Source organism: Phasianus colchicus, chromosome 37 (assembly GCF_987193195.1).
Source record: "Phasianus colchicus chromosome 37, bPhaCol1.hap1.1, whole genome shotgun sequence".
NCBI classification, from domain to species: Eukaryota; Metazoa; Chordata; class Aves; order Galliformes; family Phasianidae; genus Phasianus; species Phasianus colchicus.
Window position 1 is genome coordinate 1892542 of NC_143472.1, and position 26236 is coordinate 1918777.

General features: G+C 59.8%; 1 protein-coding gene across 1 annotated transcript; it reads left to right on the top strand.

Annotated features, from left to right (window-relative positions):
• The first annotated feature begins 6678 nt into the window (after positions 1–6678).
• On the top strand, positions 6679–24850 carry LOC149913470 (putative transcription factor Ovo-like 1). Its single transcript, XM_090129723.1, has 4 exons — positions 6679–6965; positions 15150–15331; positions 18117–18368; positions 23802–24850. The coding sequence occupies exons 3-4, from the start codon at positions 18254–18256 to the stop codon at positions 24107–24109; spliced, it is 423 nt and encodes a 140-aa protein (XP_089985849.1). The 5' UTR covers positions 6679–6965; positions 15150–15331; positions 18117–18253; the 3' UTR covers positions 24110–24850.
• Positions 24851–26236: the final 1386 nt, after the last annotated feature.

A 26236-nucleotide genomic window follows, 5' to 3' on the forward strand; every position in this document is an offset into this window, starting at 1 on the left:
TATAACCCCCCATAACCCCTCACAGACCCCATATAACCCCCCACAGACCCCATATAACCCCCCATAACCCCTTACAGACCCCATATAACCCCCCATAACCCCTCACAGACCCCATATAACCCCCCATAACCCCTCCCAGATCCCCTACAACCCCTCACAGACCCCATATAACCCCCCATAACCCCTCCCAGACCCCCTACAACTCCTCACTGACCCCATATAACCCCCCATAACTCCTTACAGACCCCCCATAACCCCTTACAGACCCATATAACCCCCCATAACCCCTCACAGACCCCCTATAAGCCCTTACAGACCCCATATAACCCCCTATAACCCCTCACAGCCCCCCCATAACCCCTCACAGACCCCCCATAACCCCTCACAGACCCCATATAACCCCCCATAACCCCTCACAGACCCCATATAACCCCCTGTAACCCCTCACAGACCCCCCATAACCCCTCCCAGACCCCATATAACCCCCTATAACACCTCCCAGACCCCTATAACCCCTCACAGACCCCCCATAACCCCTCACAGCCCCCCTGTAACCCCTCACAGACCCCATATAACCCCTTACAGACCCCATATAACCCCCTATAACCCCCCACAGACCCCCCATAACCCCTTACAGACCCCCTACAACCCCTCACAGACCCCCCATAACCCCTTACAGACCCCATATAACCCCTCACATGCCCTCTAAACCCCCCACATACCCCCCATAACCCCTCACAGACCCCATATAAACCCCATCACCCTTCACAGACCCCCTACAACCCCTCACAGACCCCATATAACCCCTTACAGACCCCTTATAACCCCCCATAACCCCCCACAGACCCCCCATAACCCCTTACAGACCCCATATAACCCCTCACATGCCCTCTAAACCCCCCACATACCCCCCATAACCCCTCACAGACCCCATATAACCCCTCCCAGACCCCATATAACCCCCCATAACCCCTCCCAGACCCCTATAACCCCTCACAGACCCCATATAACCCCCCATAACCCCTCGCAGACCCCCTATAACCCCTCACAGACCCCATATAACCCCCCATAACCCCTCACAGACCCCCTATAACCCATTACAGACCCCATATAACCCCCCATAACCCCTCACAGACCCCATATAACCCCCCATAACCCCTTACAGACCCCCCATAACCCCTTACAGACCCATATAACCCCCCATAACCCCTCCCAGACCCCATATAACCCCCCATAACCCCTCACAGACCCCCTACAACCCCTCACAGACCCCCTATAACCCCTTACAGACCCCATATAACCCCCCATAACCCCTCACAGCCCCCCCATAACCCCTCACAGACCCCCTATAACTCCTCAGAAACCCCCTATAGCCCCTCACAGACCCCCCATAACCCCTCCCAGACCCCATATAACCCCCCATAACCCCTCCCAGACCCCATATAACCCCCCATCACCCCTCACAGACCCCCCCTTACCTCCCCCCCCCCGACCTCCCCATCCCCCTTTTGTCCCACCCCCGTTCATTACGTGGACGCCATGGGCTCTGGGGGTGACAGCAGGCGTTGTGCTGGCTCGTCCCTGTCCCCAGGCTGCAGTGAGGTGACTCAGGGCCGGCCAGGCCGGTTCCCCGGCGTCCCCCCCCACCCCCCACCCCACTCAACCCCCCCCCCCACCCCCTCCATCATCCCCCAGGCTGCTGCCACCGCCCAAACTGCACCGTGCTGCCCATGCAACCCCATTACATCCCTTCAAGTCCCCATAGCCCAGCTCTGTTTGTGTCCCCCCCCCCCCCCCCGTGTCCCCTTTCAGCCCCCCCAACGTCTCCCTCCCCATCGCCCCATGGATTCACATCCATCAGCTCCCATGTCCCCACATCCACGTCCCCATCATTCCCCCAATGTCTGTCCCCCCCCCGCCCAAATATCCCTGTCCCCATGTCCCCACCGTGTCCCCCTACATCCCTGCCCCCCCCATATATCACACGTTCCCCCATGTCCCCACCGTGTCCCCCTATGTCCCATACTTCACACTCTCCCCCATGTCCCCAAGTCCTCTGTGTCCCCATGTCCCCACCCTGTCCCCATGTCCCACCCTGTCCCCATGTCCCCACCATGTCCCCATGTCCCACCCTGTCCCCATGTCCCCACCACGTCCCCCTACATCCCTGCCCTCCCCATCCATCACACGCTCCCCCATGTCCCCACATCCCCCACATTTCCCCCAATTTCCCCCCATATCACCCTGTCCCCATGTCCCCCCCGTGTCCCCCTATGTCCCATACTTCACACTCTCCCCCATGTTCCTAAGTCCTCTGTGTCCCCATGTCCCCACCCTGTCCCCATGTCCCCACCACGTCCCCCTACATCCCTGCCCTCCCCATCCATCACACGCTCCCCCATGTCCCCACATCCCCATCCCCCATATTTCCCCCAATCTCCCCCCATATCACCCAGTCCCCAAATCCCCCACATCCCCCACATCCCCCCACCCCAACCCACATTCCCACCTCCCCCCCCACCTCCCCCTACCCTCCCCCTATTCCCTCACACCCCCCCTTCACCCCCCCATCCCCACATCCCCACCCCCATCATTCCCCCAATTTCCCCCCATATCCCCACATCCCCATCACTCCCCCAATCTCCCCCCATATCACCCAGTCCCCAAATCCCCTACATCCCCCACATCCCCCCCCCACCTCCCCATAACCCCCCCCTATTCCCTCACACCCCCCCTTCCCCCCCCCCCACACCCCCATCACTCCCCCCATCTCCCCCCATCCCCACCCCCATCACTCCCCCCATATCCCCCCATATCACCCAGTCCCCAAATCCCCCACATCCCCCACAGCCCCCCAGACCCCCACATTCCCACATCCCCCCACCCTCCCCCTATTCCCTCACACCCCCCCAGCCCCCCACCCCCATCATTCCCCCAATCTCCCCCCATCCCCACCCCCATCACTTCCCCATCTCCCCCCATATCACCCAGTCCCCAAATCCCCCACATCCCCCACATCCCCCCCCCACCTCCCCATAACCCCCCCCTATTCCCTCACACCCCCCCTTTCCCCCCCCATCCCCACATCCCCACCCCCATCACTCCCCCCATCTCCCCCCATATCACCCAGTCCCCAAATCCCCTACATCCCCCACATCCCCCCCACCTCCCCCTACCCTCCCCCTATTCCCTCACACCCCCCCAGCCCCCCACCCCCATCACTTCCCCATCTCCCCCCATATCACCCAGTCCCCAAATCCCCCACATCCCCCACATTCCCCCCCCCAACCCACATTCCCACCTCCCCCCCCACCTCCCCCTACTCTCCCCCTATCCCCTCACATCCCCCCCTATTCCCTCACCCCCCCACGTCCCCATTACCCTCCTCATCCCCAAGGCTGGGGCGGGGGCTCCCCGTTATTTCCCAACTCGGCGCCCGACCGACCGGCTCCAAAATTTGACTCTGGCTTAACCGGTCCCTCCGGTGACACCTCCCGGGGCGGGACAAAACAAGAAGAACCTTGCAAATAATAATACACATCCACCACCACCAACAAGCAAGCAGCACCCATGGGTGACACGTCACCGACGGCACCGGCACCCGATTGGTGACAGTCTGACGACACCCGAACCGGCCGAGCATCGGTGGTGATGAGCAGCAGCTCGTGGCTCGGTGACGAGAAGTCGAATTGGAGGACCTACAGCTTTTGGGTGTCGGTGGCGCGGTTGTGATTCCGGGTGTTTGGAGGTATTGGTGGTGAGGACCTACAGCTTTTGGGTGTCGGTGGCGCGGTTGTGATTCTGGGTGTTTGGAGGTATTGGTGGGTGTTGGTGGTGGTGGTGGTGGTGAGGACCTCCAGCTTTTGGGTGTTGGGGAGGACCTCCAGCTTTTGGGTGTTGGTGGCGCAGTTGTGATTCCGGGTGTTTGGAGGTATTGGTGGTGAGGACCTCCAGCTTTTGGGTGACATGGTTGTGATTCCGGGTGTTTGGAGGTATTGGTGGTGGTGAGGACCTCCAGCTTTTGGGTGACATGGTTGTGATTCTGGGTGTTTGGAGGTATTGGTGGTGGTGGTGATGCAGGTGGTGGTGGTGGTGGGGGGGTGGTGGTGGTGAGGACCTCCAGCTTTTGGGTGTTGGTGGCGCAGTTGTGATTCTGGGTGTTTGGAGGTATTGGTGGTGGTGGTGGTGAGGACCTCCAGCTTTTGGGTGACATGGTTGTGATTCTGGGTGTTTGGAGGTATTGGTGGGTGTTGGTGATGTAGGTGGTGGTGGTGAGGACCTCCAGCTTTTGGGTGTTGGGGAGGACCTACAGCTTTTGGGTGTCGGTGGCGTGGTTGTGATTCTGGGTGTTTGGAGGTATTGGTGGTGGTGGTGAGGACCTCCAGCTTTTGGGTGTTGGTGACACAGTTGTGATTCTGGGTGTCGGTGGCGCAGTTGTGATTCCGGGTGTTTGGAGGTATTGGTGGTGGTGGTGGTGAGGACCTCCAGCTTTTGGGTGACACGGTTGTGATTCCGGGTGTTTGGAGGTATTGCTGGGTGGTGGTGATGCAGGTGGTGGTGGTGAGGACCTCCAGCTTTTGGGTGACATGGTTGTGATTCCGGGTGTTTGGAGGTATTGCTGGGTGTTGGTGGTGGTGGTGAGGACCTCCAGCTTTTGGGTGTCGGTGGCGCGGTTGTGATTCCGGGTGTTTGGAGGTATTGGTGGGTGTTGGTGATGTAGGTGGTGGTGGTGAGGACCTCCAGCTTTTGGGTGACACGGTTGTGATTCCGGGTGTTTGGAGGTATTGGTGGTGGTGGTGGTGAGGACCTCCAGCTTTTGGGTGTCGGTGGTGGTGGTGACCTCCAGCTTTTGGGTGTCGTTGACGTGGTTGTGATTCTGGGTGTTTGGAGGTATTGGTGGTGGTGGTGAGGACCTCCAGCTTTTGGGTGTTGGTGACACAGTTGTGATTCTGGGTGTCGGTGGCGCAGTTGTGATTCCGGGTGTTTGGAGGTATTGCTGGGTGGTGGTGATGCAGGTGGTGGTGGTGAGGACCTCCAGCTTTTGGGTGACGTGGCTGTGATTCCGGGTGTTTGGAGGTATTGGTGGGTGTTGGTGATGCAGGTGGTGGTGGTGAAGGATTCAGTCGGGATCCGGGCTCGGATGAGAGCGGGATCCATTGAGGTTTGTGGGATCCGGTGTTGTAACTGATGGAGGATTTCGGGTTCTTTTTTTTTTGGGATGGGGATCTGGAGCTGAAAGCGTGGAAATCCGGGATGTCAAAGCGAGCCGAGGAGCTGGAGCTGAAATAGGGAGAGGATCTGGGAGCTGGAGCTGATCGAGGATCGGGGATCTGCTGCTGAAACTGAGCGAGGATCTGGGATCCGCTGCTGGAATTGATGAAATATTTGTGATCAGGAACCAAAACTGACTGAGAATCTGGGATTCGGTGCCAAAACGGAGCAGGAATCTGTGCCAAAACTGATCTGGGATCTGGTGCCCAAACTGAGCAGGAATCTGGGATCCGGTGCCAAAGCTGACCTGGGATCTGGTACCAAAGCTGAGCAGGAATCTGTGCCAAAACTGATCTGGGATCTGGTGCCAAAACTGATCTGGGATCTGGTGCCCAAACTGAGCAGGAATCTGGGATCTGGTGCCAAAACTGATCTGGGATTCGGTGCCAAAACTGATCTGGAATCTGGTACCCAAGCCGACCAGGAACCTGGGATCCGTTGCTAAAACTGAGCAGGAATCTGGTGCCAAAACTGAGCAAGAATCTGGGATCCGGTGCCAAAACTGACCTGGGATCCGGTACCAAAGCTGAGCAGGAATCCGGTGCCAAAACTGAGCAGGAATCTGGGATCCGGTGCCAAAGCTGATCTGGGATCCATTGCCAAAACTGAGCCGGAATCTGGGATCTGGTGCCAAAACTGAGCAGGAATCTGGTGCCAAAACTGAGCAGGAATCTGGGATCCGGTGCCAAAACCAAACAGGAATCTGGTGCCAAAACTGAGCAGGAATCTGGGATCCAGTGCCAAAACTGAGCAGGAATCTGTGCCAAAACTGACCAGGAATCTGGGATCCGGTGCTAAAACTGATCTGGGATCTGTTGCCAAAACAGAGCTGGAATCTGGGATCTGGTGCCAAAACTGAGCCGGAATCTGGGATCTGGTGCCAAAACTGAGCAGGAATCTGGTGCCCAAACTGAGCCGGAATCTGGGATCCGGTGCCAAAACCAAGCAGGAATCTGGTGCCAAAACTGAGCAGGAATCTGTGCCAGAACTGACCAGGAATCTGGGATCCGGTGCTAAAACTGATCTGGGATCTGTTGCCAAAACTGAGCTGGAATCTGGGATCCGGTGCCAAAACTGACCAGCTGAGATCCGGTGCCAAAACTGATCTGGGATCCGGTGCCAAAACTGAGCAGGAATCTGGGATCCGGTGCCAAAACTGAGCAGGAATCTGGGATCCAGTGCCAAAACTGACCGAGAATCTGTGCCAAAACTGACCAGGAATCTGGGATCCGGTGCCAAAACTGAGCTGGAATCTGGGATCTGGTGCCAAAACTGAGCAGGAATCTGGGATCCATTGCCAAAACTAATCTGGGATCCGGTGCCAAAACTGACCAGGAATCTGGGATCCGGTGCCAAAACTGACCAAGGATTGGGAATCTACCACTGAAACTGACCAAAGATCGAGGATCCACCACCGAAGCAGACTGGAAATCTGAGATTTCTTGCCGAAATCCATCCCCAATTCGATCACCTGAAGGCTGAAGCTGCCCCCCTTCCCCCCCCCAAACCTCCCCCCGCCAAAAAAAAACCCTGCGATCGAGAACAAAGCCGGGATCTACTTGTGGGATCTACTGGGATCCGTCGGGGATCCGCCATGCCTCGTGCCTTCTTGGTGAAGAAGCCATGCGTGGCCACGGCCAAACGCAACTGGAGCGAGCTGCCGGATGAACAGAGAGCGGAGATCTACGTCCCCAGTGCGTGGGGGGGGGTCACCTTGTGGGGGGGGGTCACCTTGGTGGGGGGGGGGGTCACCTTGTTGGGGGGAGGTCAACTAGTTGGGGGGGGTCACCTTGGTGGGGGGGGTTGCCTTGTTGGGGGGGGGTCAACTTGGTGGGGGGGGTCGCCTTGTTGGGGGGGGGTCAACTTGGTGGGGGGGGTCACCTTGGTGGGGGGGGGTCAACTTGTTGGGGGGGTGGTCACCTTGGTGGGGGGGGGGGTCAACTTGTTGGGGGGGGTCACCTTGGTGGGGGGGGGGGTCAACTTGTTGGGGGGGGACACCTTGTTGGGGGGGGGGGTCAACTTGTTGGGGGGGGTCACCTTGGTGGGGGGGGGTCGCCTTGTTGGGGGGGGTCAACTTGTTGGGGGGGGGGGTCAGCTTGGTGGGGGGGGTCACCTTGTTGGGGGGGGTTGCCTTGTTGGGGGGGGTCACCTTGTTGGGAGGGGGGTCAACTTGGTGGGGGGGGGTCAACTTGTTGGGGGGGGTCACCTTGTTGGGGGGGGTCAACTTGGTGGGGGGGGGTCACCTTGTTGGGGGGGGGGTCACCTTGTTGGGGGGGGTCACCTTGGTGGGGGGGGGGTCAACTTGTTGGGGGGGGGTCACCTTGTTGGGGGGGGGGGTCAGCTTGTTTGGGGGGGGGTCAACTTGTTGGGGGGGGTCACCTTGGTGGTGGGGGTCAACTTGTTTGGGGGGGGGTCAACTTGTTGGGGGGGGTCACCTTGGTGGGGGGGGTCAACTTGTTTGGGGGGGGGTCAACTTGTTGGGGGGGGTCACCTTGGTGGGGGGGGTCAACTTGTTGGGGGGGGTCACCTTGTTGGGGGGGGGGTCAACTTGTTGGGGGGGGGGTCACCTTGTTGGGGGGGGGGTCAGCTTGTTGGGGGGGGTTGCCTTGTTGGGGGGGGGTCAACTTGTTGGGGGGGGTTGCCTTGTTGGGGGGGGGTCAACTTGTTTGGGGGGGGGTCAACTTGTTGGGGGGGGTCACCTTGTTGGGGGGGGGGTCAACTTGTTGGGGGGGGGGTCACCTTGTTGGGGGGGGGGTCACCTTGTTGGGGGGGGTTGCCTTGTTGGGGGGGGGTCAACTTGTTGGGGGGGGTTGCCTTGTTGGGGGGGGGTCAACTTGTTTGGGGGGGGGTCAACTTGTTGGGGGGGGTCACCTTGGTGGGGGGGGGTCACCTTGGTGGGGGGGGTCAACTTGTTGGGGGGGGTCACCTTGGTGGGGGGGGTCAACTTGTTGGGGGGGTCACCTTGTTGGGGGGGGGGTCAACTTGTTGGGGGGGGGTCACCTTGTTGGGGGGGGGGTCAGCTTGTTGGGGGGGGTTGCCTTGTTGGGGGGGGGTCACCTTGTTGGGGGGGGTCACCTTGTTGGGGGGGTCAGCATGTTGGGGGGGGGCTCGATGTGGAGGGCAGTCAGGTAATGGGGGGGGGGGAGAATCAGGTTGGGGGGGGGTCACCCTGTTTTGGGGACCAAGAGTTTGGGCGGGACCCAGGTGATGTGTGGGGGGGGGAGACACAGGTGGGGGGGGTCACCATGTTGGGGGGGGGTCCCAGAGTTTGGGAGGGACCCAGGTGATGTGGGGGGGGGGGGGAGATTCAGGTGGGGGGGGTCACCTTGTTGGGGGGGGGTCGATGTGGAGGGCAGTGAGGTAATGGGGGGGGGGGGGGAGAATCAGGTATGGGGGGGTCAACATGTTGGGGGGAGGGGGGTCGATGTGGAGGGCACCCAGGTAATGGGGGGGGGGGGAGACACAGGTGGGGGGGGGTCACCATGTTGGGGGGGGGTCCCAGAGTTTGGGAGGGACCCAGGTGATGCGGAGGGCGCTCAGTTAATTTGGGGGGGGGGGAGACTCATGCGAAGGGGGGGGGGGAAGCGGGGGGGTCACAGTGTTGAGGAGGGGGGGGGTCACCGTATCGTGGGGGGGGGGGGGCATTCAGGTAACGTGGGGGATGACGGCCACCCATTTTTTTAGGGGGAGTGGGAGCCAGGTTTTGGGGAGTTTAGCACATGTCGTGTGTGTCCCCCCCCCCTTGGCCCCCCCCCCAAGCACCAAAACAGGCGTTGGGTGGTGATTAACCCCATAATGACAGGGCCCAGGGCACAACCCCTCCCAGGTGGGGCTGAAGCCACGCGGTCACCACCCAGTGGTGCCCAGCCCTACCCCGGGGGGGGGCACGGGGGGGGGGGGGACGACGACCAGATGAATATTTGGGGATGGGGGGGGGGTTGACAGAAAGTTGAGGGGGTCATGGAAGGGGAGGGGGTGAGAAACGTGGGGGGGTCATGGAGGGGGGGGGGGACAAAGCTGGGGGGGTCATGGAAGGGGGGGGTCATGGAAGGGGGGGGGCAGTGAGAAACTTGAGGGGGTCATGGAAGGGAGGGGGGCTCATGGAAGGGGTGGGTGACAAACCTGGGGGTCATAGAAGGGAGGGGGGGGTGACAAACCTGGGGTGGTCATGGAAGGGGGGGGGTGAGAAACGTGGGGGGTCATGGGGGGGTTGACAAACCTGGGGGGGTCATGGAGGGTTGGAAGGGGAGGGTGACAAACCAGGGGGGGTCATGGAAGGGGTGGGTCATGGAAGGGGGGGGGACAAACCTGAGAGGGTCATGGAGGGGGGGTGACAAACCTGGGGGGGTCATGGGGGGGGGACAAAGCTGGGGGGGTCATGGAGGGGGGGGGGGTAACAAACCTGGGAAGGTCATGGAGGGGGGTCATGGAGGGGGGGGGTCATGGAAGGGGGTGGGACAAACCTGGGGGGGTCATGGATGGGGGGGGGGGGGAAGTGACATGGAAGGGGGGGTTCATGGAAGGGGGGGGGTGAGAAACGTGGGGGGGTCATGGAAGGGGGGTGAGAAACCTGGGGGGGTCATGGGGGGGGGACACAAGGCTGGGGGGGTCGTGGGTTGGGGGGGGGGACAAACCTGGGGGGGTCATGAAGGGGGGTGGGGTGAGAAACCTGGGGGGGTCATGGAAGGGGGGGGGGGGGTTACAAACCTGGGGGTCATGGAAAGGGGGGGGGCATTGGAGGAGTGGGGGGGGTGACAAATCTGGGGGGGTCACGGAAAGGGGGGGTGCATGGAAGGGGGGAGGGAGGGGTGATAGGGGAAATATTTGGGGGGGGATATAGGGGAAATTTTGGGGGGGGGGGAAAGGGGGAGGGGGGAGGACAGGTGTTGGCATGGCTTCTTTGCCCCCCCCCCACCCTACTTTGCCCCCCCCCCCCAAAAAAAAAAAAAAAGGGCCCACACCCGTTGGAACCCCATAATTTTGGGGCGCCGCAGTCGGAGCTGCTCAACCGGTGGGGCGGGGGGGGGAGGGAGGATGAGGGGGGGATGGGGGGGGGCTTATAGGAAATGGGGGGGGGGCGTTTAGGATTTATGGGGTCACGTAGGGGTTCCCCATTTGGGGGGTCTCCATTTAGGGTCCCCATTCTGAGTGTTGATTTGTAGGGCTTCCATTTGTGGGGTCTCCATTTATGGGGTCTCATAGGAGCTCCCCATTTGTGGGATGCACTTTGGGGTTCCCCATTTGTGGGGTCTCCATTTAGGGTCCCCATTTTGAGCCCCGATTTATAGGGCTCCCATTTGTGGGGTCTCCATTTATGGGGTCTCAGAGGGGTTCCCTATTTGGGGGATGCACTTTGGGGGTCTCATTTGTGGGGTCTCCGTTTAGGGTCCCCATTCTGAGTGTTGATTTATAGGGCTCCCATTTGTGGGGTCTCCATTTATGGGTTCTCATAGGAGCTCCCCATTTGTGGGATGCACTTTTGGGGTCCCCATTTGTGGGGTCTCCATTTATGGGGTCTCATAGGAGCTCCCCATTTGTGGGATGCACTTTAGGGCTCCCATTTGTGGGGTCTCCATTTATGGGGTCACATAAGGGTTCCCTATTTGGAGGATGCATTTTTGGGGTTCCCCTTTTGTGGGGTCTCCATTTAGGTTCCCCATTCTGAGTGTTGATTTATAGGGCTCCCATTTGTGGGGTCTCCATTTATGGGGTCTCATTGGAGCTCCCCATTTGTGGGATGCACTTTGGGGGTCTCATTTATGGAGTCTCCATTTAGGGTTTCCATTCTCAGCCCCGATTTATAGGGCTCCCATTTGTGGGGTCTCCATTTATGGGGTCACATAAGGGTTCCCTATTTGGAGGATGCATTTTAGGGGTCTTCATTTGTGGGGTCTCTATTTATGGGGTCACATAGGGGTTCCCCATTTGTGGGATGCACTTTGGGGTCTCATTTGTGGGGTCTCCATTTAGGGTCCCCATTCTGAGTGTTGATTTATAGGGCTCCCATTTGCGGTGTCTCCATTTATGGGGTCACATAAGGGTTCCCTATTTGGAGGATGCATTTTAGGGGTCTTCATTTGTGGGGTCTCCATATATGGGATCTCAGAAGGGTTCCCTATTTGGGGGATGCACTTTGGGGGTCTCATTTATGGAGTCTCCATTTAGGGTCCCCATTCTGAGTCCCGAGTTATAGGGCTCCCATTTGTGGGGTCTCCATTTATAGGGTCTCAGATGGGTTCCCCATTTGTTTGCTCCCATTTGTGGGGTCTCCATTTATGGGGTCTCATAGGAGCTCCCCATTTGTGGGATGCACTTTTGGGGTCCCCATTTGTGGGGTGTCCATTTATGGGGTCTCATAGGAGCTCCCCATTTGTGGGATGCACTTTAGGGCTCCCATTTGTGGGGTCTCCATTTATGGGGTCACATAAGGGTTCCCTATTTGGAGGATGCATTTTAGGGGTCTTCATTTGTGGGGTCTCCATTTATGGGGTCTCATAGGGGTTCCCCATTTGTGGGGTCTCCATTTATGGGGTCTCATAGGAGCTCCCCATTTGTGGGATGCACTTTGGGGGTCCCCTTTTGTGGGGTCTCCATTTAGGGTCCCCATTCTGAGCCCCGATTTATGGGGCTCCCATTTGTGGGGTCTCCATTTATGGGGTCTCATAGGAGCTCCCCATTTGTGGGATGCACTTTTGGGGTCCCCATTTGTGGGGTGTCCATTTATGGGGTCTCATAGGAGCTCCCCATTTGTGGGATGCACTTTAGGGCTCCCATTTGTGGGGTCTCCATTTATGGGGTCACATAAGGGTTCCCTATTTGGAGGATGCATTTTAGGGGTCTTCATTTGTGGGGTCTCCATTTATGGGGTCTCATAGGGGTTCCCCATTTGTGGGGTCTCCATTTATGGGGTCTCATAGGAGCTCCCCATTTGTGGGATGCACTTTGGGGTTCCCCTTTTGTGGGGTCTCCATTTAGGGTCCCCATTCTGAGCCCCGATTTATAGGGCTTCCATTTGTGGGGTCTCCATTTATGGGGTCTCATAGGAGCTCCCCATTTGTGGGATGCACTTTGGGGTTCCCCATTTGTGGGGTCTCCATTTATGGGGTCACATAGGGGCTCCCCATTTGTGGGATGCCCTTTTGGGGTCTGCATTTGTGGGGTCTCCATTTATGGGGTCTCAGAGGGGTTCCCTATTTGGGGGATGCACTTTGGGGGTCCCCATTTGTGGGGTCTCCGTTTATGGGGTCTCAGAAGGGTTCCCTATTTGGAGGATGCATTTTTGGGGTCCCCTTTTGTGGGGTCTCCATTTATGGGGTCTCATAGGAGCTCCCCATTTGTGGGATGCACTTTTGGGGTCCCCATTTGTGGGGTGTCCATTTATGGGGTCTCATAGGAGCTCCCCATTTGTGGGATGCACTTTAGGGCTCCCATTTGTGGGGTCTCCATTTATGGGGTCACATAAGGGTTCCCTATTTGGAGGATGCATTTTAGGGGTCTTCATTTGTGGGGTCTCCATTTATGGGGTCTCATAGGGGTTCCCCATTTGTGGGGTCTCCATTTATGGGGTCTCATAGGAGCTCCCCATTTGTGGGATGCACTTTGGGGTTCCCCTTTTGTGGGGTCTCCATTTAGGGTCCCCATTCTGAGCCCCGATTTATAGGGCTTCCATTTGTGGGGTCTCCATTTATGGGGTCTCATAGGAGCTCCCCATTTGTGGGATGCACTTTGGGGTTCCCCATTTGTGGGGTCTCCATTTATGGGGTCACATAGGGGCTCCCCATTTGTGGGATGCCCTTTTGGGGTCTGCATTTGTGGGGTCTCCATTTATGGGGTCTCAGAGGGGTTCCCTATTTGGGGGATGCACTTTGGGGGTCCCCATTTGTGGGGTCTCCGTTTATGGGGTCTCAGAAGGGTTCCCTATTTGGAGGATGCATTTTTGGGGTCCCCTTTTGTGGGGTCTCCATTTATGGGGTCTCATAGGAGCTCCCCATTTGTGGGATGCACTTTTGGGGTCCCCATTTGTGGGGTGTCCATTTATGGGGTCTCATAGGAGCTCCCCATTTGTGGGATGCACTTTAGGGCTCCCATTTGTGGGGTCTCCATTTATGGGGTCACATAAGGGTTCCCTATTTGGAGGATGCATTTTAGGGGTCTTCATTTGTGGGGTCTCCATTTATGGGGTCTCATAGGGGTTCCCCATTTGTGGGGTCTCCATTTATGGGGTCTCATAGGAGCTCCCCATTTGTGGGATGCACTTTGGGGGTCCCCTTTTGTGGGGTCTCCATTTAGGGTCCCCATTCTGAGCCCCGATTTATAGGGCTTCCATTTGTGGGGTCTCCATTTATGGGGTCTCATAGGAGCTCCCCATTTGTGGGATGCACTTTGGGGTTCCCCATTTGTGGGGTCTCCATTTATGGGGTCACATAGGGGCTCCCCATTTGTGGGATGCACTTTTGGGGTCTGCATTTGTGGGGTCTCCATTTATGGGGTCTCAGAGGGGTTCCCTATTTGGGGGATGCACTTTGGGGGTCTCATTTGTGGGGTCTCCGTTTAGGGTCCCCATTCTGAGTGTTGATTTATAAGGCTCCCATTTGTGGGGTCTCCATTTATGGGATCTCAGAGGGGTTCCCTATTTGGGGGATGCACTTTAAGGGTCTCATTTGTGGGGTCTCCATTTATAGGGTCACATAAGGATTCCCTATTTGGAGGATGCATTTTTGGGTTCCCCTTTTGTGGGGTCTCCATTTAGGGTCCCCATTCTGAGTGTTGATTTATAGGGCTCCCATTTGTGGGGTCTCCATTTATGGGGTCTCATAGGAGCTCCCTATTTGTGGGATGCACTTTGGGGGTCCCCATTTGTGGGGTCTCCATTTATGGGGTCTCATAGGAGCTCCCCATTTGTGGGATGCACTTTTGGGGTCCCCATTTGTGGGGTCTCCATTTATGGGGTCTCATAGGTGCTCCCCATTTGTGGGATGCACTTTGGGGTCCCCATTTTTGGGGTCTCCATTTATGGGGTCTCAGAGGGGTTCCCCATTTGTGGGCTCCCATTTGTGGGGTCTCCATTTATGGGGTCACATAAGGGTTCCCTATCTGGAGGATGCATTTTTGAGGTCCCCTTTTGTGGGGTCTCCATTTAGGGTCCCCATTCTCAGCCCCGATTTATAGGGCTTCCATTTGTGGGGTCTCCATTTATGGGGTCTCAGAGGGGTTCCCTATTTTGGGGGATGCACTTTGGGGTCCCCATTTGTGGGGTGTCCATTTATGGGGTCTCATAGGAGCTCCCCATTTGTGGGATGCACTTTAGGGCTCCCATTTGTGGGGTTTCCATTTATGGGGTCTCATTGGAGCTCCCCATTTGTGGGATGCACTTTGGGGTCTCATTTGTGGGGTCTCCATTTAGGGTCCCCATTCTCAGCCCCGATTTATAGGGCTCCCATTTGCGGTGTCTCCATTTATGGGGTCTCATAGGAGCTCCCCATTTGTGGGATGCACTTTTGGGGTCCCCATTTGTGGGGTGTCCATTTATGGGATCTCATAGGAGCTCCCCATTTGTGGGATGCACTTTGGGGTTCCCCATTTGTGGGGTCTCCATTTATGGGGTCTCATATGGGTTCCCCATTTGTGGGATGCACTTTGGGGGTCCCCATTTTTGGGGTCTCCATTTATGGGGTCTCAGAGGGGTTCCCCATTTGTGGGCTCCCATTTGTGGGGTCTCCATTTATGGTGTCTCAGAGGGGTTCCCTATATTGGGGGATGCACTTTTGGGGTCTTCATTTGTGGGATCTCAGAGGGGTTCCCTATTTTGGGGGATGCACTTTTGGGGTCCCCATTTGTGGGGTCTCCATTTAACCTTTCCCCCCCCCCCCCCCCCCCAGTTTGCCTGGGGGGCTGCGCCCTACGCAGGGACCCCGAACCAGCAGTGGCAGAAGCCCCCACGTCCCCCGTTTCCCCCCTGGATATGACATTACGGGGGGGGGGTGCCTTCAGTCCGGCCCCCCCTTTACCCCCCACCCCCTCCCGCGCCCCGCACGGATCCTTCCTGCACCCCAAAGGAAAGGTGAGGATGGTGGAAATGGGGGGGGTGGGGGGTGGAATGGGGGGGGAGGGGATAAATTGGGGGGATTTGGGGGGGGATGGGGGGGGATGGTGGAAATGGGGAGTGGGGGGTGGGAGGGGGGGGGAGGGGATAAATTGGGGGGATTTGGGGGGGGATGGGGTGTGTTTGGGGGGGGGGTGGGGATGGGAGGAATGGGGGGGGATTTGGGGGGGGATAGGGATGGGGGGGATTTGGGGGGGGATAGGGATGGGGATGGGGGGGGTGGGGATGGGAGGAATGGGGGGGGATTTGGGGGGGGATAGGGATGGGGATGGGGGGGGGGTGGAAATGGGGGGTGGGGGGTGGAATGGGGGGGGGAGGGGATAAATTGGGGGGATTTGGGGGGGGATGGGGTGTGTTTGGGGGGGGGATGGGGGGGATTGGGATGGGGATGGGAGGAATGGGGGGGGATTTGGGGGGGGATAGGGATGGGGATGGGGGGGGGTGGAAATGGGGGGTGGGGGGTGGAATGGGGGGGGGAGGGGATAAATTGGGGGGATTTGGGGGGGGATGGGGTGTGTTTGGGGGGGGATGGGGGGGATTGGGATGGGGATGGGAGGAATGGGGGGGGATTTGGGGGGGGATAGGGATGGGGATGGGGGGGGGTGGAAATGGGGGGTGGGGGGTGGAATGGGGGGGGGAGGGGATAAATTGGGGGGATTTGGGGATGGATGGGGTGTGTTTGGGGGGGATGGGGATGGGAGGAATGGGGGGGGATTTGGGGGGGGATTTGGGGGGAGATAGGGATGAGGATGGGGGGGGATGGTGGAAATGGGGGGGGTGGGGGGGTGGAAGGGGGGGGGAGGGGATAAATTGGGGGGAATGGGGGGGATTGGGGTTGGGGGGGGATGGGGATGGGGAAAGGGGGGGATAGGGATGGGATTGGGGGGGGATGGGAATGGGGATGGGGGGCATGGGGGGGTGGGGTTGGGGGGGGTTAAGGGTTGGGATGGGGGGGGATTGGAATGGGGGGGAATGGGGGGGTGGATTTGGGGGGGCATAGGGTTGGTAGGGGAGGGGGAGGGGATAGGGATGGGGATAGAGATGGGGGGGTGGGGATGGGGATCAGGAGGGGATGGGGAGGGGGTGGGGGGGAGACAGGGATGGAGTGGGAATGGAGATGTGGGGAGGGTCCCCATATTTGGAAGGGTCCCCATATTTGGGGGTTCCCATGACTGAGGAAGGTCCCCATATTTGGGGTCCCCATGACTGGGAAGACTCCCCATATTTGGGGGATCCCATGACTGAGGTCCCCATATTTGGGGGTCCCTATGATGGGGGAAGGTCCCCATATTTGGGGGATCCCATGACTGGGGGTCTGCATTACTGGGGAGGGTCCCCATATTTGGGGTCCCCATGACTGGGAAGAGTCCCCATATTTGGGGAATCCCATGACTGGGGAGGGTCCCCATATTTGGGGGATCCCATATTTGGGGGATCCCATGGCTGGGGAGGGTCCCCATATTTGGGGGTCCCCATATTTGGAGATCCCCATATTTGGGGGTCCCCATATTTGGGGGTCCCCATGACTGGGGGTCTGCATTACTGGGGAGAGTCCCCATATTTGGGGGTCCCCATGACTGAGATCCCCATATTTGGGGGATCCCACGACTGGGGGTCCCCATCTTTGGGGGATACCATGGCTGGGGAGGGTCCCCATATTTGGGGGATCCCATATTTGGGGGATCCCATGGCTGGGGAGGGTCCCCATCTTTGGGGGTCCCCATCTTTGGGGGTCCCCATGACCGGGGGTCCCCATGACTGGGGAGAGCCCCCATATTTGGGGGTCCCTATGATGGGGGAAGGTCCCCATATTTGGGTGTCCTCATATTTGGGGGTCCCCATATTTGGGGGATCCCATGACTGGGGGATCCCATATTTGGGGTCCCCATGACTGGGAAGAGTCCCCATATTTGGGGGTTCTCCGTGACTGGGGGTCTGCATTACCGTGGAGAGTCCCCATATTTGGGGGTCCCCATGACTGAGGTCCCCATATTTGGGAGTCCCTATGATGGGGGAAGGTCCCCATATTTGGGTGTCCTCATATTTGGGGGTCCCCATCTTTGGGGGTCCCCATGACTGGGGGTCCCCATCTTTGGGGGATCCCATATTTGGGGGATCTCATGGCTGGGGAGGGTCCCCATATTTGGAGGTCCCCATCTTTGGGGGTCCCCATCTTTGGGGGATCCCATATTTGGGGGATCCCATGGCTGGGGAGGGTCCCCATATTTGGGGGATCCCATGGCTGCGGAGGGTCCCCATATTTGGAGGTCCCCATATTTGGAGGTCCCCATATTTGGGGGATCCCATGGCTGGGGAGGGTCCCCATATTTGGGGGATCCCATGGCTGGGGAGGGTCCCCATATTTGGAGGTCCCCATCTTTGGGGGTCCCCATGACTGAGATCCCCATATTTGGGGAATCCCATGACTGGGGGTCCCCATATTTGTGGGATCCCATGGCTGGGGAGGGTCCCCATATTTGGGGGATCCCATATTTGGGGGATCCCATGGCTGGGGAGGGTCCCCATATTTGGGGGATCCCATGGCTGCGGAGGGTCCCCATATTTGGAGGTCCCCATATTTGGAGGTCCCCATCTTTGGGGGTCCCCATCTTTGGGGGTCTGCATCTTTGGGGGTCCACATATTTGGGGGTCCACATATTTGGGGGATCCCATGACTGAGGTCCCCATATCTGGGGGTCCCCACGACTGGGAGACCCCTCATTGCCCACCCCTTTATTTCCAGGTCCCCCCAGGTCCCGTCGCAGCTCCTCTCCCTATGGTGGTACCCATAGCCGGAAGCATCCACGTCCCTGGGGGGGTTTCGGGGGGGGGGAGCTGTTCTCCTGCCCCGTGTGTCAGAAAAGCTTCGGCTTCCAAAGGATGCTGAACCGTCACCTCAAGTGTCACAGCGAGGTGAAGAGACACCTGTGTCCCTACTGCGGGAAGGGCTTCAACGACACCTTCGACCTCAAGCGGCACGTCCGTACGCACACGGGTCAGTGGGGGCCTGGGGGGGTGGGATGGGGTGGGGGGGGTGGATGGGATGGGGTGGGGGGTGGGATGGGGTTGGGGGTGGGGATGGGATGGGATGGGGGTGATGGGATGGGATGGGGGTGGGATGGGATGGGATGGGGATGGGATGGGATGGGATGGGGGTGATGGATGGGATGGGGATGGGATGGGATGGGATGGGATGGGATGGGATTTGGGGGGATGGAGATGGGATGGGGGTGGGATGGGATGGGGGTGGGATGGGGGTGATGGATGGGATGGGATGGGATGGGATGGGATGGGATGGGATGGGATGGGATGGGATGGGATGGGATGGGATGGCGGTGATGGATGGGATGGGGGTGGGATGGGGATGGGGAAGGGATGAGGATGGGGGTGGGATGGGATGGGATGGGATGGGGGTGATGGATGAGATGGGGATGGGATGGGGGTGGGATTTGGGGGGATGGATGGGATGGGGATGGGGGCCTGGGGGGGGTGGGATGGGGTGGGATGGGATGGGGGTGATGGATGGGATGGGATGGGATGGAGGTGGGATGAGGATGAGGATGAGGATGAGGATGAGGATGAGGATGAGGATGAGGATGAGGATGGGGATGGGATGGGATGGGATGGGATGGGATGGGATGGGATGGGATGGGATGGCGGTGATGGATGGGATGGGGGTGGGATGGGGATGGGGAAGGGATGAGGATGGGGGTGGGATGGGATGGGATGGGGGTGATGGATGAGATGGGGATGGGATGGGGGTGGGATTTGGGGGGATGGATGGGATGGGGATGGGGGCCTGGGGGGGGTGGGATGGGGTGGGATGGGATGGGGGTGATGGATGGGATGGGATGGGATGGAGGTGGGATGAGGATGAGGATGAGGATGAGGATGAGGATGAGGATGAGGATGAGGATGAGGATGAGGATGAGGATGAGGATGGGGATGGGATGGGATGGGATGGGATGGGATGGGATGGGGATGGGGGTGGGGGTGGGGATGGGGGTGATGGATGGGATGGGGATGGGATGGGATGGGGATGGGATGGGATGGGATGGGATTTGGGGGAATGGAGATGAGATGGGATGGGGATGGGATGGCGGTGATGGATGGGATGGGGATGGGATGGGGATGGGGAAGGGATGAGGATGGGGGTGGGATGGGGGTGGGATGGGATGGGGGTGATGGATGGGATGGGATGGGATGGGGGTGGGATGAGGATGAGGATGAGGATGGGGATGGGATGGGATGGGATGGGATGGGATGGGATGGGATGGGATGGGATGGGATGGGATGGGGGTGGGATGGGGGTGATGGATGGGATGGGGATGGGATGGGGGTGGGATTTGGGGGGATGGATGGGATGGGGATGGGGGCCTGGGGGGGGTGGGATGGGGTGGGATGGGATGGGGGTGATGGATGGGATGGGATGGGATGGAGGTGGGATGAGGATGAGGATGAGGATGAGGATGAGGATGAGGATGAGGATGAGGATGAGGATGAGGATGGGGATGGGATGGGATGGGATGGGATGGGATGGGATGGGATGGGATGGGATGGGATGGCGGTGATGGATGGGATGGGGGTGGGATGGGGATGGGGAAGGGATGAGGATGGGGGTGGGATGGGATGGGATGGGGGTGATGGATGAGATGGGGATGGGATGGGGGTGGGATTTGGGGGGATGGATGGGATGGGGATGGGGGCCTGGGGGGGGTGGGATGGGGTGGGATGGGATGGGGGTGATGGATGGGATGGGATGGGATGGAGGTGGGATGAGGATGAGGATGAGGATGAGGATGAGGATGAGGATGAGGATGAGGATGAGGATGAGGATGAGGATGGGGATGGGATGGGATGGGATGGGATGGGATGGGATGGGGATGGGGGTGGGGGTGGGGATGGGGGTGATGGATGGGATGGGGATGGGATGGGATGGGGATGGGATGGGATGGGATGGGATTTGGGGGAATGGAGATGAGATGGGATGGGGATGGGATGGCGGTGATGGATGGGATGGGGATGGGATGGGGATGGGGAAGGGATGAGGATGGGGGTGGGATGGGGGTGGGATGGGATGGGGGTGATGGATGGGATGGGATGGGATGGGGGTGGGATGAGGATGAGGATGAGGATGGGGATGGGATGGGATGGGATGGGATGGGATGGGATGGGATGGGATGGGATGGGATGGGATGGGATGGGGGTGGGATGGGGGTGATGGATGGGATGGGGATGGGATGGGGGTGATGGATGGGATGGGATGGGATGGGATGGGATGGGATGGGATGGGATGGGATGGGATGGGATGGGATGGGATGGGGGTGATGGATGGGATGGGGGTGATGGATGGGGGTGGGATGAGGATGAGGATGGGGATGGGATGGGATGAGATGGGGATGGGGGTGATGGATGGGATGAGATGGGGGTGGGGATGGGGGTGGGATGGGGGTGATGGATGGGATGGGGGTGGGATGGGGGTGATGGATGGGATGGGGGTGGGATGAGGATGGGATGGGATGGGATGGGATGGGATGGGATGGGATGGGGATGGGGGTGGGATGGGGGTGATGGATGGGATGGGGATGGGATGGGATGGGATGGGATGGGATGGGATGGGATGGGATGGGGGTGATGGATGAGATGGGTATGGGATGGGGTGATGGATGGGATGGGATGGGATGGGATGGGATGGGATGGGATGGGATGGGATGGGGGTGATGGATGGGATGGGGGTGATGGATGGGGGTGGGATGAGGATGAGGATGGGGATGGGATGGGATGAGATGGGGATGGGGGTGATGGATGGGATGAGATGGGGGTGGGGATGGGGGTGGGATGGGGGTGATGGATGGGATGGGGGTGGGATGGGGGTGATGGATGGGATGGGGGTGGGATGGGGGTGATGGATGGGATGGGGGTGGGATGGGATGGGATGGGATGGGATGGGATGGGATGGGATGGGATGGGATGGGATGGGATGGGATGGGGATGGGGGTGGGATGGGGGTGATGGATGGGATGGGGATGGGATGGGATGGGATGGGATGGGGATGGGGATGGGGGTGGGATGGGGGTGATGGATGGGATGGGGATGGGATGGGATGGGATGGGGGTGATGGATGGGATGGGGATGGGGGTGGGGATGGGGATGGGGGTGATGGATGGGGATGGGGATGAGATGGGGATGGGATGGAGATGGGGATGGAGATGGGGATGGAGATGGGGATGGGGATGGAGATGGGATGGGATGGGGATGGAGATGGGGATGGAGATGGGGATGGGATGGGGGTGATGGATGTGGCTGGAATGGGATGGGATGGGGATGGGATGGGGATGGGGAAGGGATGAGGATGGGGGTGGGATGGGGGTGGGATGGGATGGGGGTGATGGATGGGATGGGATGGGATGGTGGTGGGATGAGGATGAGGATGAGGATGGGGATGGGATGGGATGGGATGGGATGGGATGGGATGGGATGGGATGGGATGGGGGTGGGATGGGGGTGATGGATGGGATGGGATGGGGGGTGGGATGGGGGTGATGGATGGGATGGGGATGGGATGGGGGTGATGGATGGGATGGGATGGGATGGGATGGGATGGGATGGGATGGGATGGGATGGGATGGGATGGGATGGGATGGGGGTGATGGATGGGATGGGGGTGATGGATGGGGGTGGGATGAGGATGAGGATGGGGATGGGATGGGATGAGATGGGGATGGGGGTGATGGATGGGATGAGATGGGGGTGGGGATGGGGGTGGGATGGGGGTGATGGATGGGATGGGGGTGGGATGGGGGTGATGGATGGGATGGGGGTGGGATGAGGATGGGATGGGATGGGATGGGATGGGATGGGATGGGATGGGGATGGGGGTGGGATGGGGGTGATGGATGGGATGGGGATGGGATGGGATGGGATGGGATGGGATGGGATGGGATGGGATGGGATGGGGGTGATGGATGAGATGGGTATGGGATGGGGTGATGGATGGGATGGGATGGGATGGGATGGGATGGGATGGGGGTGATGGATGGGATGGGGGTGATGGATGGGGGTGGGATGAGGATGAGGATGGGGATGGGATGGGATGAGATGGGGATGGGGGTGATGGATGGGATGAGATGGGGGTGGGGATGGGGGTGGGATGGGGGTGATGGATGGGATGGGGGTGGGATGGGATGGGATGGGATGGGATGGGATGGGATGGGATGGGATGGGATGGGATGGGGATGGGGGTGGGATGGGGGTGATGGATGGGATGGGGATGGGATGGGATGGGATGGGGGTGATGGATGGGATGGGGATGGGGGTGGGGATGGGGATGGGGGTGATGGATGGGGATGGGGATGAGATGGGGATGGGATGGAGATGGGGATGGAGATGGGGATGGAGATGGGGATGGGGATGGAGATGGAGATGGGGATGGAGATGGGGATGGGATGGGATGGGGATGGGATGGGATGGGATGGGATGGGATGGGATGGGATGGGATGGGATGGGATGGAATGGGATGGGGTGGGATGGGATGGGGTGGGATGGGGGTGGGATGGGATGGGATGGGATGGAATGGGATGGGATGGGGTGGGATGGGGGTGGGATGGGGATGGGATGGGATGGGATGGGGATGGGGATGGGGATGGGGGAGATGGGGGTGGTGGGGGTTTGGTGGGATGGGGGGGGTAAGGGGGGCTGGGGATGGGATGGAGATGGGATGGGGGCAGATGGGGATGGGATGGGGGGAAGAGATGGGGGCGGTGGGATGGGTGGGGATGGGACGGATGGGGCGGATGGGGGTGAGGGGGACGGGGGGATGGGATGGGGATGGAGATGGGGATGGAGATGGGGATGGAGATGGGGATGGGATGGGATGGGGATGGAGATGGGGATGGAGATGGGGATGGGATGGGGGTGATGGATGTGGCTGGAATGGGATGGGATGGGGATGGGATGGGGGTGGGATGGGGATGGGATGGGGATGGGATGGGGGTGGGATGGGGATGGGATGGGATGGAGATGGGGATGGAGATGGGGATGGAGATGGGGATGGAGATGGGGATGGAGATGGAGATGGAGATGGGGATGGGGATGGGGATGGAGATGGAGATGGAGATGGAGATGGGGATGGAGATGGGGATGGAGATGGGGATGGGGATGGGGATGGAGATGGGGATGGGGATGGGGATGGAGATGGAGATGGGATGGGGGCAGATGGGGATGGGATGGGGGGAAGAGATGGGTGCGGTGGGATGGGTGGGGATGGGGCGGATGGGGGTGAGGGGGACGGGGGGATGGGGGGAACGGGGTGGGGGTGTGGGGAGTGGGGATGGAGTGGGGATGATGGGGGGGGGGGGGGGAGGGGGATAATTGACCAGGGAAGGGAGCGGCAAAGGCAGCGTGGATTGGACCCCCCCCCCGCCCCCAGGTGTCCGCCCCTACAAATGCAGCCTTTGTGAGAAAGCCTTCACGCAGCGCTGCTCGCTGGAATCGCACCTGAAGAAAATCCACGGCGTGGCTCAGCGCTACGCCTACAAGGAGCGGCGCGCCAAGCTCTACGTTTGCGAGGAATGCGGTGGCACCGCCGACAGCCAGGACGCCCACCTGGCCCACCTGCGCCAACGGCATCCCCACAGCCCCCTCCTCGCCAAACTGGCACGGAAAGCCGCCGCCGCCGCCGCCCCCCAGCCCCGTCCCCAACCCGCCGTCCCTCCCCGTCTGCTGCCTCCCCCATAGAGAGAACGATGGCCCCGCCCCCATGCCGGCCAAGCCACGCCCCCTTTCGAGTCAAGCCACGCCCCGTTTCGAACGGGCCACGCCCTCTTTGGAATTGGAGCCACGCCCACTTTTAGAACAGGCCACGCCCCCTTAGAAATTGGAGCGGCGTCTCCCTTTAAATAGGCCACGCCCCCTTCGAATTGGAGCCACACCCCCTTGTAGAACAGGCCACGCCTCCCTAGAATTTGGAGTCACTGCCCCTTTAAGAACAGGCCACGCCCTCTTTGAATTGGAGCCACGCCCCTTTTAGAACAGGCCACGCCCTCTTTGAATTGGAGCCACGCCCCTTTTAGAACAGACCACGTCCTCTTGGAAATTGGAGCCACGCCCACTTCTAGAACAGGCCACGCCCCCTTCGAAAGTGGAGCGTCGCCTCCCTTTAAATAGGCCACGCCCCCTTCCAGAATAGGCCACTCCCCTTTTGGAACTGGAGCCACGTCCCCTTTCAGAACAGGCCCCGCCCCCTCCGCCTTTCAGCCACGCCCCCTTCCGGCATTGACCCCGCCTCTCTCCCAATTGGAGCCACGCCCCCCCCGCGGCGAAGCCACGCCTCTTTTCGAGCAAGCCCCGCCCCCCCGTGCTCCGAAGCCACGCCCCCCTCCTCCACTCGCCCCCCCAAAAAAGGGGGAGGGCCCCCCCATAAAGCTTTCTATGCTCATCCATGGCCTCCCAGTGTTTCTATAGGGTCACGTGGGATTGGATACCGCCCCCCCCCTTTCAAGGCTGGTGGGAAGTTGAGCCCCCCCCCAATAAACTTCATCCCCCCCCCCCCCACTTTTTTCCCCCCAAAAATGCAAAACAAGGCAATTAGTCCAGTCTTTATTACCCAGGGCTTTTTTTTTTTGGGGGGGGGAGGGGGGAGGGCCGGGGGGAGAGCCCCCCCCTCCCCCCCTTTTATTTTTTTGGGGGGGTGGGGGGGGGGGAATCCAACCCTCCCCCCCAAATTCCAGTCCTTTCCCAGCCTTTGGTCACAGATTCTGTACACGTTAACCCCCCCCCTGCCCCCCCCCCCAAAAAAAAACGCTGCTTCCCCCCCCGCCCCCCCCCCATCTTCCCCTTTAAGGCAGCATGGCAGGGCAAAGCCCCCCCCCCCCATATTTCCAGGGTAGGGTTAAAGGAGGGGGGGGGGGAGGGGGGCAAAATCGACACCCCCCCCCCCATTTGGCAAAGTGTGCCCCCCCCCCCAAAAAAAAATACATATATATACACGGTGATGCCCCCCCCCCACTATAAATGGGGTCGTTACCCCCAAAATGAGATGAGCCCCCCCCCCCAAAAAAAAAAAAAAAAAAAGGGGGGGGGTGAACCATGAGATGGACCCCCAGAAATGGGTTTATCCCCTAAAAAGGGACAAACCCCCCCCCCCAAAAGAAAATAATGAGATGATGGGGGGTTTTTTTTGGGGGGGGGGGGGGAGAAAAGGGGGGACGACCCCAAACCTGCATCACCTCCAGAGAGATGGGAGGGGGGGGGATTCTTAAAGTGCCAGGGGTTGTATTGGGAGGGGGGGGGGGTTGGATGGTATTTGGGGGGGGGGGATGGAGTTTGTGGGGGGGGTGGGGGTTGTGGCCATGTGGGGGGGGCAGGATGGGGTTGGAGGGTTGTTTGAGGGGGGGGTTGAGGCTGTGGGGGGGTGGGATCTGTGTCTATGTGTGGGGGGGGTGGAATTGGAGGCTGGGGGGGGGGTGGGGTTTGTGGTTATGGGGGGGGGGGATGGGGTTGGAGGGTGTGGGGGGGGGATGGAGTTTGGGGGGGGGTGTTTGTGGCTACGTGGGGGGGGGGTAGGATGGGGTCTGAGGTTATGTGGGGGGGGGAGGATGGAATTGGAGGCTGTGGGGGGGGGGGGATGGAGTTTGAGGGGGGGGTGGTGTTTGTGGCTGTGGGGGGGGGGAGGGTGGGGTCTGAGGCTATGTGGGGGGGGGTGGGATTTCAGGCACTGTGGGGGGGGGGAGGGTGGAATTGGAGGCTGTGGGGGGGGGGATGGAGTTTGTGGGGGGGGGGTGTTTGTGGGTATGTGGGGGGGGCAGGATGGGGTCTGAGGTTATGTGGGGGGGGGAGGGTGGTGTTTGAGTGGGGGGGGGGTGG

Bases quoted from the DNA above. Each gene is read 5' to 3' on its own strand.
- LOC149913470 (XM_090129723.1), top strand. From the start codon at position 18,254: ATGCTGAACCGTCACCTCAAGTGTCACAGCGAGGTGAAGAGACACCTG. The intron at 18,369-23,801 runs GTCAGTGGGGGC...CCCCGCCCCCAG, and splicing joins GCACGTCCGTACGCACACGG to GTGTCCGCCCCTACAAATGC.